Raw genomic sequence first — 13,308 nt, forward strand, 5'->3', positions numbered from 1 at the left:
ATTTGCTGATGGAGTTATTTCAAAGTGAGGAACCGAATATTTTATCAAGGCCTAATTTTTCTCCAGGGAGGTTTGACTTTTGGGTTTCATTTGGCAGAACTTTCATTGAAAAGTTAATAAAACCAAGTGCAAGCTATTCTACTGGAATAATGAGAAGTGTCATAAAGTAATGACCAATGTTTCATTATTGACACTATATTTGCAGTACTGTGTTCATTTATGATAGTATATGAGCATTCTCTCTCATAATGTTAAGTGACTGAAGCAAAATTTTCTTACTTAGTAAGCTTAGTAAAACTTAATTTACAGCTCAAGTTTAAGCCTTTAAGTTCTAGCAAAAAAATGTATCTTTCCTTTGGAATTGCAATCTATTTTTCATGAGACTGGTTAGTTTTTAGTTTCAGGATAATTTCTTAATAAGTTCTTAAAAAATATTATAGGGGTGCCTGGTGGCTCAGTCGTTGGAGCGTCCAGCTCTTGGTTTTGGCTCAGATCATAATCTTATGGTCCTGGGATTGAGCCTCTCATCAGGCTCCATGATCAGTCAGGAGTCTGCCCCTCTCATTCTCCCCCTTGCCTTGCTCCTTTCTCTCTCTCACAAATAAATAAATCTTTAAAAAGTCATATATATTTTATAGTAAGATATAGAGACATTTCACCAAATGCCTATGATTAACTTGGCTTGGAATTTTAGGTTTACTTTCAACTCGACGTTATTCTATAGATATTAAAATCAGTGGAGTCTTAACTAGGTTTCCCCTTAATGTAGAAAACTATTAATTTATCTGGAAAATGGAGGAACCCTGATGAATGATATATTTTCTACAGATACTTTCTAATTTCCTCCTTTTTATAGCTTCATTTATTTTTATTTTTCCCCTTTAAGTCATGAATATCTAGGTAATATAAAACATAGAAAATTAGAAACCTATGAGCAGGATTTTAGGATTTTAGGCAAATTACTTGGTCTCAATTTCCCTATCTCTTTTTTTTAATTTTTTTTTTAATTTTTATTTATTTATGATAGTCACAGAGAGAGAGAGAGAGAGAGAGAGAGAGAGAGGCAGAGGGAGAAGCAGGCTCCATGCACGGGGAGCCCGACATGGGATTCGATCCCGGGTCTCCAGGATCGCGCCCTGGGCCAAAGGCAGGCGCCAAACTGCTGCGCCACCCAGGGATCCCAATTTCCCTATCTCTAAAGTGGATATAAGATCCAATGTCATGTACTGGGTTATTGAAGTACTCAATCAAATAATGAGTGGGCATAATGGCTTGTTGAGAAAAAGAAATGGGGAATATCATTTATTTAAAAACTACTATGTGCCAGGTATTTAAAAATTCATTATTATGTTTATTATAATAACTAGTGAGGTAGTGGTATTACTTTCATTTTATAGTTGAGGAAAGTGAGATAAATATAATCCTTCCCCTGTCATTTTATTTGAGAAAGGGTGTCTCAGGGAGGTCATATAATTGAGTAACCCAAGGTTATTTGGGTAGCGGATGGTAAGCCTGACACCAGCACTTAACTTTCTACTGCTCCGTTCAGGTTCAAGGAAGTCATGTATTCAACCTCCAACAAGTTCTTCTAGAGTCCATGTTTCTGCTCTCTCTTCTCTGCCTAGGTTGTTGTTGCTCAGTGGGTCTTGATGATCAGTTAGGCAGTAGAGTTGTCTGTCAGTAATAGTGGTGGCAGGAGAATGAAATTCATACTTTTTTTTTCACTTTATATATAAATTAAACTCTGATAGAGTTGCCTTTTCTCTATGACCAAATTAAAAACAATAAGTCTACCAGGCAAAAGATAGTTATCCAGTTTTTAAAGCTTTTTAAAGAAGTCTCAACTCTTCTTTTTCCTCTCATCCTCCAACTGAATATTGCTATTCTCTCTACTCATCTGTTTATTGATGAATTATTTATTGTCTGTTTTGTCCTAGGTTCTGTGCTAGATGTCATTTCTTCTTTCTTTGAACTATCTTTTTTATCAATCTCATTACCACAACGATAACCTATATTTAGGTAACTTGGATTTACTGTTTCCTTTAGGGCTCCAATTGCAAGTTGAGGGAATCAGCCTGACTTGGGAGAATGCAGCCAGGCCCTGGGAAGACTGTGGTCCCCGGCCGCTGTAGGTCTCCTACCTTTGGTTCTCTGTGTACATCTGCTTCTCTTCTTCTTTTTCTCCTCCTAAAGACTGACTTTATTTACTTTTCTATCTCTAATGGAAAAATGGCAGCCCCTGCATTTTTATCTCTCTCAATTGCAGCTATAACAGAGACTGCCTGGCTAGCTCCTAACCTGGATTCTAGATTCCTAGGAAAGAGATTCTGAGTAGCCCACCAAATAAAATGAGTCTGACTTCTTTTTTGATGTTTGACTACTGACTTGTTTTTAAATCTCACCCCTCTTTTTACCTTTGGTTCCATACAAAGGCAGGCTGATTGGAGGTCTGTGAGCTCACCTTTGAAATTTAAATCTCCCAGGTGTCAGTAGCTTTTCTTATTCCTATCACTTCCTTCCCTTAGCCACTAATCAAGGCCCAACCCATTTCTTCCCAGGCCTGCTAGCGCCTGCCCAACACTCCCTAGGAGCCCCTTGTGTGAATAATAAACTTTCTCTGAAATTCTCATGGTGCATGTAGTGCCTTTAGCCTACAGCAGAACCACATTTTGTGTGGGGATCCATCTTTCTTTGCAGAGGGGGCTATAAAACATTCAGCTTGGGTCAGGCACTTACCCTGGGGCAGTCAATTGTGCTATAGTAGAATTGCTGAGTTTCCTCTTCTGTGGGTAGAGGGAAATTACCACAAAAAGAAGGTTTTAAAATTTATTTAACATGTTATTATTGTGCGCTTACTCTGTGCTACGCACTGCTCCAGGCTAGTGATTCTAAACCTTGAACGTGCGCCTTCAGTGCTGGTTAAACAGATTGTTGTGCCCTGCCACCAGTTTTTGATTTACTAGGTCTGGGGTAGGGCCCAGAATTTTACATTTCCAATAAGTTCCTAGGTGATGTTGATGCTGATGGTCCAGGGATCATACTTTGAGAACCACTGTTCTAAGCAAAGTGAACAAAATATCATAAGAGTTAGGTAATAAACAACAAACAAAGTAAATAAGTAAATTACCTAGCATGTTACAAGATAAATTCTATGGGAGGAAAAAGTAGAGTATGGCCAAAGGAATTAGAAGTGTGAAGTGAGCAAATGGAAGGTAGATCAGAGTATTAAACTGGGTGATCAAGGAAGGCTCATCTAGAAGGTGAGATTTGAGCAGAGACTTAAAGGAGGTGCAGGAGGGAGTCTCTGAAGTAAGAACATTCTGCATAAGAAGCTAGGGCAAAAGCTCTATGGTTTTCAGAAGCGTACCTGGTTATGTTTGATAAACAGCAAGGAGGCCAGTGTGGCTGGAGCAGAGGGACCCATGGGGAGTAAAGTAATTGGTTAGAGAGGGAAAGGTAAGTAGGTGGATAGGGAGCAGATCATGACAAGACCTCTAGGTCGTTGTAAGAATTTTGGCTTTTAGTTTGAGTGAAATGGGCAACTGTTGGGGAGGTTTTGTTTTTGTTTTTGAGAAGTGGTATGACGTAATGTGACTTCTATTTTCAGAGGCTTACCCTGGCTGCTATGTTAGGAATAGACCATAATAGAGATGGGACGGAAGCAGAGGGACATATCTACTTCTGTAATCCAATGAGAGATGGTGGTGCTTGGCCAGTGTGATAGTAGTTGGTGTGGTGAGAAGTGGTCAGATTTTGGATATGTTTTGAAGAGGAGTTAAGAGTTCCTAGTGGAAATAATAAAATCAGAAAAATAAAAGATGACTCTAAGATATTTAGTTGACTAACTGGAAGGATAGGCTTGATATCAGCTGAGTTGGGGAATGCAATGGGTAGTGTAGATTTGGGGCCAAGGGAGATCAGAATTCATTTTGAGACATGTTGAGGTAAGATGTTTATTAGATATTCAGAGAGAACAATTGAGTAGTCAGTGAGATACATGAATCTGGAGTGTGGAAGAGAGGTCTAGAGAGGAGGAGACGATAGTAGTCATGTGACCATTAAAGACATGGTGCTGGATGATTTCACTGAGGAAATAAGTACAGATAGAAGAGAGGAAAGGTCCAGAGACTGAGCCCTGGGACATACAATATAAAGTGATTGAGGACAAGAGTAGGAGCTTGCAAAGGCAACTGATAAGGAATGTGAGGGAAAATAAAAGTCAAGTGTGGAGCTCTGGAAGCCACGAGAAGGTCATGTATCAAGGAAGAAGTCTCTACTGTACTTAATTATTTCATTAGTCTTCTAGTTCTTCTTTCTCATTTTAGCCTCACCCCCTCTAAAGTCTATTCAACTCACTACTACCAGGTCACCATCTTGTATCATGGCATTGCTCTGTTAACCTACAAAAACTGATGAATTTACAAACCTTAGTTTTATCATGTCATCTTTCCTTATTTTACAATGTTCACTAATTGAAAATGCCATTATTTTTAGAAGGACATATTTTAAGAAGAAAGAACATTCAATTATAATTTTACCCAACTCACATATCATTTGTTATTAATTTCCATGATACATATTAAATTATATGATGTTTTAGTGACCAGTAGGCTACCTCCTTCATTTAACCAATGCAGCCAGAGAAGTGACCTCCTCTACCACTCTAAGTCTTGGCTCTACCTTTTTTACTAAATATCTGTACAAGTTATTTAACTTCTTTAAAAAAATTTTTTTTTAAAGATTTTATTTATTTACTCATAAGAGGCACAGAGAGAGAGAGGCAGAGACATAGGCAGAGGGAGAAGCAGGGTCCCTGGGACTTAATCCCTGGAGCGAGCATCACTCTCTGAGCCAAAGGCAGACGCTCAACTGCTGAGCCACCCAGGCACGTCCCAAATTATTTAACTTCTTAATACCTCAGTTTCCTTATCTGAAAAATAGGAATGGTAATGGAGCTTACCTTATAAAGCTGTAATGGGGAGTCCTACAGTAATGCATATGAAGTGCCTGGACATCTTTAAATACTTCCACCTGATTTTCAAGGCCTTCTCAGATTGTTCCTGTTTTACCTGTCCATCATATTTCCTGCTTTTCTTCAAATTCTGACCTGTCTTTCCAGTCTCTCCTAAATGCACTATGGTGATTTTCATTATTGGACCCTTTTCAGGATCTGTCTGAACTATGCCCATCTGAACCTTATTCCTACCTGAGGGTTCAACTCAAGCCCTGACTCCTTTTTGAAGCCTTCATTTCTCCTTTTCTCAGCCTCCACAATTATTATGTTATTCTTTATGGTTTTTCTGGTGATTTCATGTGTTTTATGTCTGTAACTTGATTAGAATTTAATGGAGTATAAGGTCATTTTAAGCTTTGAAGAACCTATCCTTACAGTGCTTAGCACAGAGTAGAAACTTCATAAAACCTTACTGGTTGGTTGATTATGAGTGCAGAGTTGGCAGATTTAAAAAGTTCTGGCCCTGTAAGTTATTCCCTTGAGTGGAATATATTCTAGCAACATGTCATTTACATACTTAATTTAATGAATTTATTTGTACTTTATATCTTACCTGCTTCCATTAAGGATTTAAAGCAGCACATAACTCGTGATGAGATTTTATATTGTTGTACATATTTGAACAGAATGATTTTAAGAAATAGCTGTAAAGAAATGTGTTCTACTAAAAGAAATAGATAAGTTGAGGATTTTTCTTCTTGTAAGCTTCTGTTTTTACCAGTGCAATCAGTTATTTTGCCTAATGTTGAATGTGTTGAATTAAAAACATATCATGGCCTCTTGGAAGCATCTCGGTTTTATTTTTCACTCTTTTTAGCTGTGAACCCTTTGTTGCAAAAAGCTCTGAAAGTGTCAGTCTAAACCAGAAGAGAATGAAGTATATTTCATATTTTGGGTTTGGGAAATCTGATTGTTTCTCTTGGAACAGATTGTTCATTATAACAGTGTCTATAATAAATGGAGTGCACTGCTGAGATAGATGGAAATGAAATTAATTTGGCTCAGATGTGATCTTTGTTTTGCTTATGAGAATTTGAAACATCCTTACAGGGTTTCAAATTTCCATGCAATTTAGAAATAAAAGAGATTTCAAAATGTGCCTGCCTCCCTTGCCAGTGGCTATCAATACCTTACTATGGCTCTGTAGAACAAAACAACAAATGTGAATAACTGTGTATGAAACTAATGTGTGAGCAGACTGTCTCAAAATTCCTGTTTAAAAGATACATTTCACAAATAAAAATATTGCATAAAATAATGTACTCTTTGTTGTAGGTTGCCTATCAGATTGGTAACTATGAGGTGTCTAAGAAAGTTTTCTCACCAGTTTGGGATTATTTTGTTGCTTCACTACATCATGATGAACAGTCTGTTATTTGTTTAAGCAATATAATGACTATTACACAGAGAAGGTAATTAGAAATATTCTTTTAAAATATTAATGCTTATTGAGAATATGGATGTTGGGTGTGAAGCCTATAATTAATATTCAATTTCATGTTAAGATAGTCAATGTAAAACTATTTCTAATAAGTGTTTTAATAAGCATATACATTCCAAGTTCTTGAGTTCCTGTTAGAAATTTCTTTGCCAGAGTCAGAAAAAGCATAGGAGACATATAGATGCATTCTGAATTTAAAGTAGTGAAGGCTATGGGACAAAGATACCAAATAATGACCAAGATAATGTTGGTTATTCTAGAAAACACAAATATGCTTTGGGGACTTTTGTAACAAGCAAGTTGGGGTTAAATTTATGGTCTGATGGGTGGGCTGTTAGGATAAGAAGGTTTTTCCTTTGCTTGAAGAGGCTCCCAGGATTAGACCATCAGCAACTGCAAACGGGTTGGTAGGAGCCATGTAAAACCACAGGCCATCCTTTGCTTTATGGCCATTTTTCCTTAAAAAGAAAAAAAAAATTAAGAACAACTTCAGAAATGAGCATTAGTGATTTCAGGCTGTCTCAACAAGTTCAAAACAACAGTCTCTTTCACCTGCTTGTTAATGCCTGAAATGTCTTTAACAAGAAGATAAACCCTTTATTCCTCAAAGATAATGACTTTAAATGCACATGCTGGTTGAGGCAAGACTTTAATACTGCTTATTCACATAAAGGTATAATTCCATTCAATTAAACAAATGTAGACTTAGCATTATCCATGTACAAAAATGCTAGGTGCTATGCAGGATGGATTTGAGAGGCACTTTAGAAAAGGAAGACACAGAGCTTGGAAGCTTTTATGTGACATGGGGACAAGAGAGTAGAAGTAGTGAAGTTGACTCGGATTGCTGTTGTTACCTGACTGGCAAGCAGGCCTATAGTGTGTCCTAGGAGAATGAGAGAGTTGGGATAAGTTTTTGGAAGAGATAATGGATTTGATAGGAAATATTTTGAGTTTAGTTTTCCAGCAGGATGCCTTTGTGGATATGAGGTGCCCAGTAGATGGTTGAATATTTAGTACTGACACTTAGGAAAGAGGTGAAGGCTGGAGATAGATTGAGAAAATGTCCATGAGGTCATCATTGAAGTTTTGACGAGTGCTATCTCCCAAGGAAGAACTGTTTAGCAGAAAAGATAGAAACTGGAGTTGAATGCTGGACATTGCTTACACTTAAGAGGCTGAAGCAAGGAGATGGAAACAAGGAAGGGTACTGAAAATATTTTGTGCTGGTCTCAGCCTATCAATAACCAATGCTGTATCTGAACCAGCCCTTGTGGTTCTTCTTATGATTGCAAGACGCTCTTCAGCAATAACCATCTGGAAATTTTGAAAAAAATAAAAGTTTGTTACTTACAGGATCTGGAAATTACACAGCACACCTGGGGCCGCACAGCAAGGTCATAGGTAAAGAGAGAGAGACATCAGGGGCTTGGGGTTCTGCTTTTATTGAGGTCAAGGGTGCCTAGGATTTCATAGGCTCACTCTTTGTTGTTGAATTAAAAAAGTAAGAGTATATTTAAAGCAAGGGAACAGAAATAAACAAATGGCCCCAGTTGTCATGTATTGAAATCAACCAAGATTTCTAAAACAAAGGAGCCTCAGTGGGAGAGGTGGCCTGGCTCTTTATCTAGTTGTGTGACTGGCAATATCTTGATTAGAGAAAGCCATCTTTGAAGTGAATGCCTCTTTGAAGTAGATGCTTTGGCAATCAAAACTTAAGTCAGTCCCTTCCATTACAATAAAAAAAAAAAAAAAAAGAAAGAAAGAAGAAGACTCAACTATCATAACTTAATTTGTAAAAAGGAATAGTCCAGCAGGTGAAAGTCTGGAAAAGTATATTGCCAAGGGAAGTGAGAGTATGAGAGTATCACCCAGGAGGGACTGGTCCACAGTGTTAAATGCTAGTGCAAGGTCAGGCAGGGGCTTTGCTCCATAAGAAATGCTACAGAAAGGTTGGGTAGGATAAAAACTGAGATGAAGGCTTTTAAAATTGGCAGTTAGGAGGCCATTGATGAGTTCAAGAGGGCTATTTTTTTGTGGTGCAATGGGCCAGAAACCGTTTGCAGTTGGGTAAGAAGTGATTGAAAATGGAGAACTGGAATAAGCTAAGATCACTCATGCGAAGTTTGGTGGTAGAGAGGAGGATGGCAGACCCCTGGGGGTGGGGGGCAGGCTCAAGGAAAGCATGTTTGAGGGTGGAGAGGAAGGAGACAGTGGAGAGGGAGAAACTGAGGATACAAGCAAATTGCTGTGATAAGGACATCATGGTGGTAGAGCCAGGAGGATAGAGGAGCACGTAGGATGGAGAGCAGAAGGTTTAGAGCATTCGCTGTTGGGATTGTGAACAAAGAGACATGAGGAATAATGGAAGTGTTGCTGAAAAGGACTAATGACGAAGGTGATATCACATAATGTGAATTTGTCATAGAGCCCAATTCCTTGTGGCTAAGGCCTCATTGACTCATCTTTATTAACCCAAGGCCTAGAATAGTGTTTTCTATGTGGTAGGTATTTGGCAAACACTAGTTTGAATGGAAAAAAAATCAAATGAAGTTAATAAGTGAATAAGTGACTGACTATTGTAGCAGGGCTAAAAAAGCAGCCAGTGACATCTATGCAAGGGCAGGCAGACTGATTTAATGGCTTCAAATAGGGGTGCAGGATCTGTAGCATTAGAGAGGTCACTATTGAAATGACTGGCCAGCGTGTGAGTCTTTAGGGAAGGAAATGGAGCCACGAAAGGCAACAGCTTGGATGCATTGCCTACCTATGTGCAGATACTGATGATCATCATGTGAGTGAAGAGAGAGTCAGTATGAGTTGCAGGAATGAGAGAACTAAATTTCTCCTAGCAAATATAATTCCCACGTTTTTTTTTTTTATTTTTTATTTATTTATGATAGTCACACAATGAGAGAGAGAGAGAGGCAGAGACATAGGCAGAGGGAGAAGCAGGATCCATGCACCGGGAGCCCGATGTGGGATTCGATCCCGGGTCTCCAGGATGGTGCCCTGGGCCAAAGGCAGGCGCTAAACCGCTGCGCCACCCAGGGATCCCAATTCCCACGTTTAACACGGTGGTGAAGCAGCTTGTCCTCAAGTATAAATTACTGATGTCACATCCTTCCTTGTTTTTTAGAAATGGAGGGTGGACCTGAAGCTTAGAAGAGAGAGTTTGCCATCAAGTAAAGCTGAGAGCAAGGAAGGGAATATTGGAAACAAAGAAGGAAGGTTGCAGATTTCACAGTTTTGCTAATGGTTGGCACTGTTGACTGCAATTTAGGAAAGATAATTAAAAATAATCCAAGAGTTATTAAGACTCTGCCTCCCTCCATCCTTCCCTCCCTGCCTCTTTCTTTCTTCTTTTTTTCTGTACCCATGGTGGCTCTTGCTATAGGTGATCCTTATTTCCACAAAGTTTATTAATTGAAATATTGGGCCTATTTTCCAAGTTTCTGAATATCTGTAGTGATTTCATGATATTGATAGAAAAGAAGTATATAAACTTCTTTAGAACGAGAACATTTTACTGATAGTTATTTTTATGTATTTGTGACACAATATGTCAGAAGCTTCATTTTCTTAGTTGTTAAACATAATCTTTAATTTTAATTTAAGCAGCAGTGTGAGAGAAGTTATTCCACAAATTTTTGCTGCTATTTTGGGATCACTGTGTAGATATTAAGAACAGATCAATCTAAAAAGGTGCATTTACCTGCTATATCATTTTATATGTATACCTGTAACATCATTTACTTTCTTTTGCAGATTACATTCAGATATTTTGGCAGAGACTTCTTCAATCCTCTTATACCTTTTTCTTAGAAATATTTTTGTAACAAGTGACATTAAAATTAAAGAAGAAAATCTTTTCTGTGATAATATTAAAGGCAATGAGATTTTCCCCTCTCAACAAGTAAGTAATCTAAAAATGACCAAAAATGTGCCAATTTCCCTTTATTTGTTTCTTGATGTTTCAAGTTCATGTTTTTTTGGGATTGCATATCCTGATTTGTGAATGGGCTGAGAGGTCATTTTACGATCATGCAGGTTTATTTGATATTCCTTATAGGTTTCATAGGACCAAGTTCATATATATTTTTTTCTTCTTTTCAATTTATTTTTTTTGTCTCTACAAAAGTAGTATAAATTTCAGATATTCAAAAAGTTATAATGTACAAAGTGAAATGCATCATAATCCTGTTATTACTAAAAATAACTCTGATTTTGTTTTCTTTGTTTTGTTTTTATCCCTGATATTTAAAAATATGCATAGGCAAGTTATTATTTTATAAAAATGACATCACAGTCTCTTTGCTATTCCACAATTTTCTTATTTAACATTTCTTATAATTTATTTTTTAAAAAAATTTGAGTGAGAGAGCAAGAGAGAGAGAAAACAAGTGGGGCAGAGAGGCAGAGGGATACGGAGAGGCAGACTCCCCACTGAGCAGGGAGCCCAATGTGGGACTCAATCCCAGGTCTCTGGAATCATGACCTGAGCTGAAGGTAGACACTCAACTGACTGAGCCACCCAAGTGCCCCTATAATTTATCTTGAAGATATTTTCATGCAGATACATATCAATTTATCAAAAAATTTTTTTTACAGTTCTCAGTTTATTAATTCTCTCATGAAATATCTGCACAATCAGCACAAAGTCACTGCAGAATCTTTACTCCTTCCGTTGTCCATTCTACAGCTCACTTTGTTGCCAGCACCAGCATTGGTTTTTTGCAGTCCTGCTGATCTTCTTCATTCTGTTCTTGCATTCCTTTCCCTGTTTTCTTGAGGTCTTCTTCTTCTCATACAGGCCATGTCTTGCAAGTCTGTGTTTGAGTTCATTATTCTTTGCATAATCCAGGGAATCATAAATCATGCCAAAGCTAATTGTCTTGCCACCACCCAAATTGGTTCTAAATCTAAATATAAAGATGACATCTGGTGTGATCTTGCCTATTTTGGCTAGTTTCTCCTGTGTTTCTCTCTTAGGTACTGTTGCCTTTCTGGGGTGAAGAACGTCAACGAGTATTTGTTTTCATACTAAAGTGTTTTTCATTTTAATACTGCATTCCTGAATAGAGGCAGGAATGTAACCTATCTCCTACTGCTGGATTCTCAGGGTGGCTATAAACATTGCTGTATGTACATCTACAACCTTCAACTCTTAACATCTCGCTTTTAAAAACAATCCTTTGCTTTATTTTTTCATTCTAGATTGAACATCACTCTTCTTTCTCCCTCTTCCTTTTTCCTTCTTTAGAAGGAAATCTTAGGCACATCGAGGTTTTTTTTCAATGTATTTGTTTTTTACAGTTGCTTTTTCCTACCCATGCATTTATTAATTAATCAACCAATAAATTGTTACATGAGACTTTGCCAGTGTCTTTGGATACAAAAATGAAAAAACAAACAAACAAGCCATGGCCCTTTTGTCCAGGGTAAGTTCACAGTCTTACAGAGCCCAAGCACTTACAAACAACATCCTGTTCATACTATGTTGCCTTTATAAAGACCATCTTTAAGTACTTCAATGAATTTCAGAATGCTGGGTTACCATTCTACTAAAAATTTACTCCTGGAAATTTCTGGTTGCCACTGATAAATTTCTTTGTATGTAATTTTGTATGTATATATAGAAAAACAGGGGCACCTGAATGGCTCAATAGGTTGTGTCTGACTCTTGGTTTTGGCTTAGGTCATGATCTTGGGGTCGAGGGATGGAGCTTCACATCGGGCTTCATTTTCAGAGGGGAGTTGGCTTCCCTCCCTCTCCTCCCACTCGTGTGCTTGCTCTCTCTCTCTCCCTCATATAAATAAAAACTAAAAAAAAAAAAAAAAAAAAAGAGAGAGAAGAAATATAGTGAAATCTTCCTTCGGGAAAGGGAAGGAAAAGTAGGATAGGATCTCTACTTTTATAAAGTAGCATTTAATCATAATTTCTATTTTGCTACCATTTTTATTTAAGTAGCAGAAGTATAATAGAAGATTAATTTGGTCTACTGAAAATTTACCATTTTTTTTTTCACAAATCCCGAAAGAAAATGGGACTTTGTTAGTCAATGGGGGCAAAATTAGAGACAAATATTTTAATTATGATTTGTTACAATTTATGTTTTGAAAAAGCTTGATTTTTTTCTAACATTAAAATATAGCCAAGTTTTATTTTTTAATTTTTAAAAAATTTTTAAAAAGATTTTATTTATTCATGAGAGACACACACACACACAGAGGCAGAGACACAGGCAGAGGGAGAAGCAGGCTCCATGCAGGGAGCCTGAGTGGGATTCAATCCCAGGTCCCCGGGATCACACCCTGGGCTGAAGGCGGCGCTAAATCGCTGAGCTACCTGGGCTGACCAAATATAGCCAAGTTTTAGTTTTACCTAAAAATTTAAAAAGATTGGTCCCTTTTTCATTACTAGTGGTATTTGTATTATTTATAAAATGTTCTGAAGTTTAAGTCTAAGGTTGTCTTATCTATACATAACATTGTTGTGGAGTTAGAATTGTTCTTGAATTTAGATTTTCTTCATATCAACATTTTAACATACTAACATGTTGTTAAGCCACAAGGATCACATTTCCTACCCTTTCTTCTCCTTAGAGACACATTGGTGAAGCACTTGATGTTCACTTTGAGTAACAGTATCTGTTTCTTTTTTTTTTTTTTTTTTACAGATTGCTAGATTAATTGAATGTGAGAGAATATTAGTGGCATTGGAACTTAGCAACTACCTAAATGATTCCAATTATGCCCTTCAAGCTGTGACTCAATGTTATGGCCTCCTTGTTCCTATAATCTACCACAATATTGTTTTGGTACCTGTCATACAGGTAAGCATATTTATCCC

General features: G+C 37.4%; 1 protein-coding gene across 13 annotated transcripts in view; it reads left to right on the forward strand.

The window, feature by feature from the left end:
- CFAP54 (cilia and flagella associated protein 54) overlaps positions 1–13,308 on the forward strand; it is a 297,940-nt gene that overhangs the window by 91,599 nt on the left and 193,033 nt on the right. For all 13 annotated transcript variants that reach the window (XR_012005901.1, XR_012005898.1, XR_012005899.1 and 10 more), the window contains 3 exons: positions 6,290–6,426; positions 10,224–10,371; positions 13,136–13,291. Coding sequence is in view for 9 of the 13 variants with exons in the window: in XM_072773183.1 (XP_072629284.1) it covers positions 6,290–6,426; positions 10,224–10,371; positions 13,136–13,291 (441 nt within the window). In the remaining 4 variants the exon portion in view is untranslated. The remainder of the gene's footprint in view (positions 1–6,289; positions 6,427–10,223; positions 10,372–13,135; positions 13,292–13,308) is intronic.

The sequence above is a fragment of the Canis lupus genome, chromosome 13 (genome assembly GCF_048164855.1).
Source record: "Canis lupus baileyi chromosome 13, mCanLup2.hap1, whole genome shotgun sequence".
In the NCBI taxonomy this organism is placed as follows: domain Eukaryota; kingdom Metazoa; phylum Chordata; class Mammalia; order Carnivora; family Canidae; genus Canis; species Canis lupus.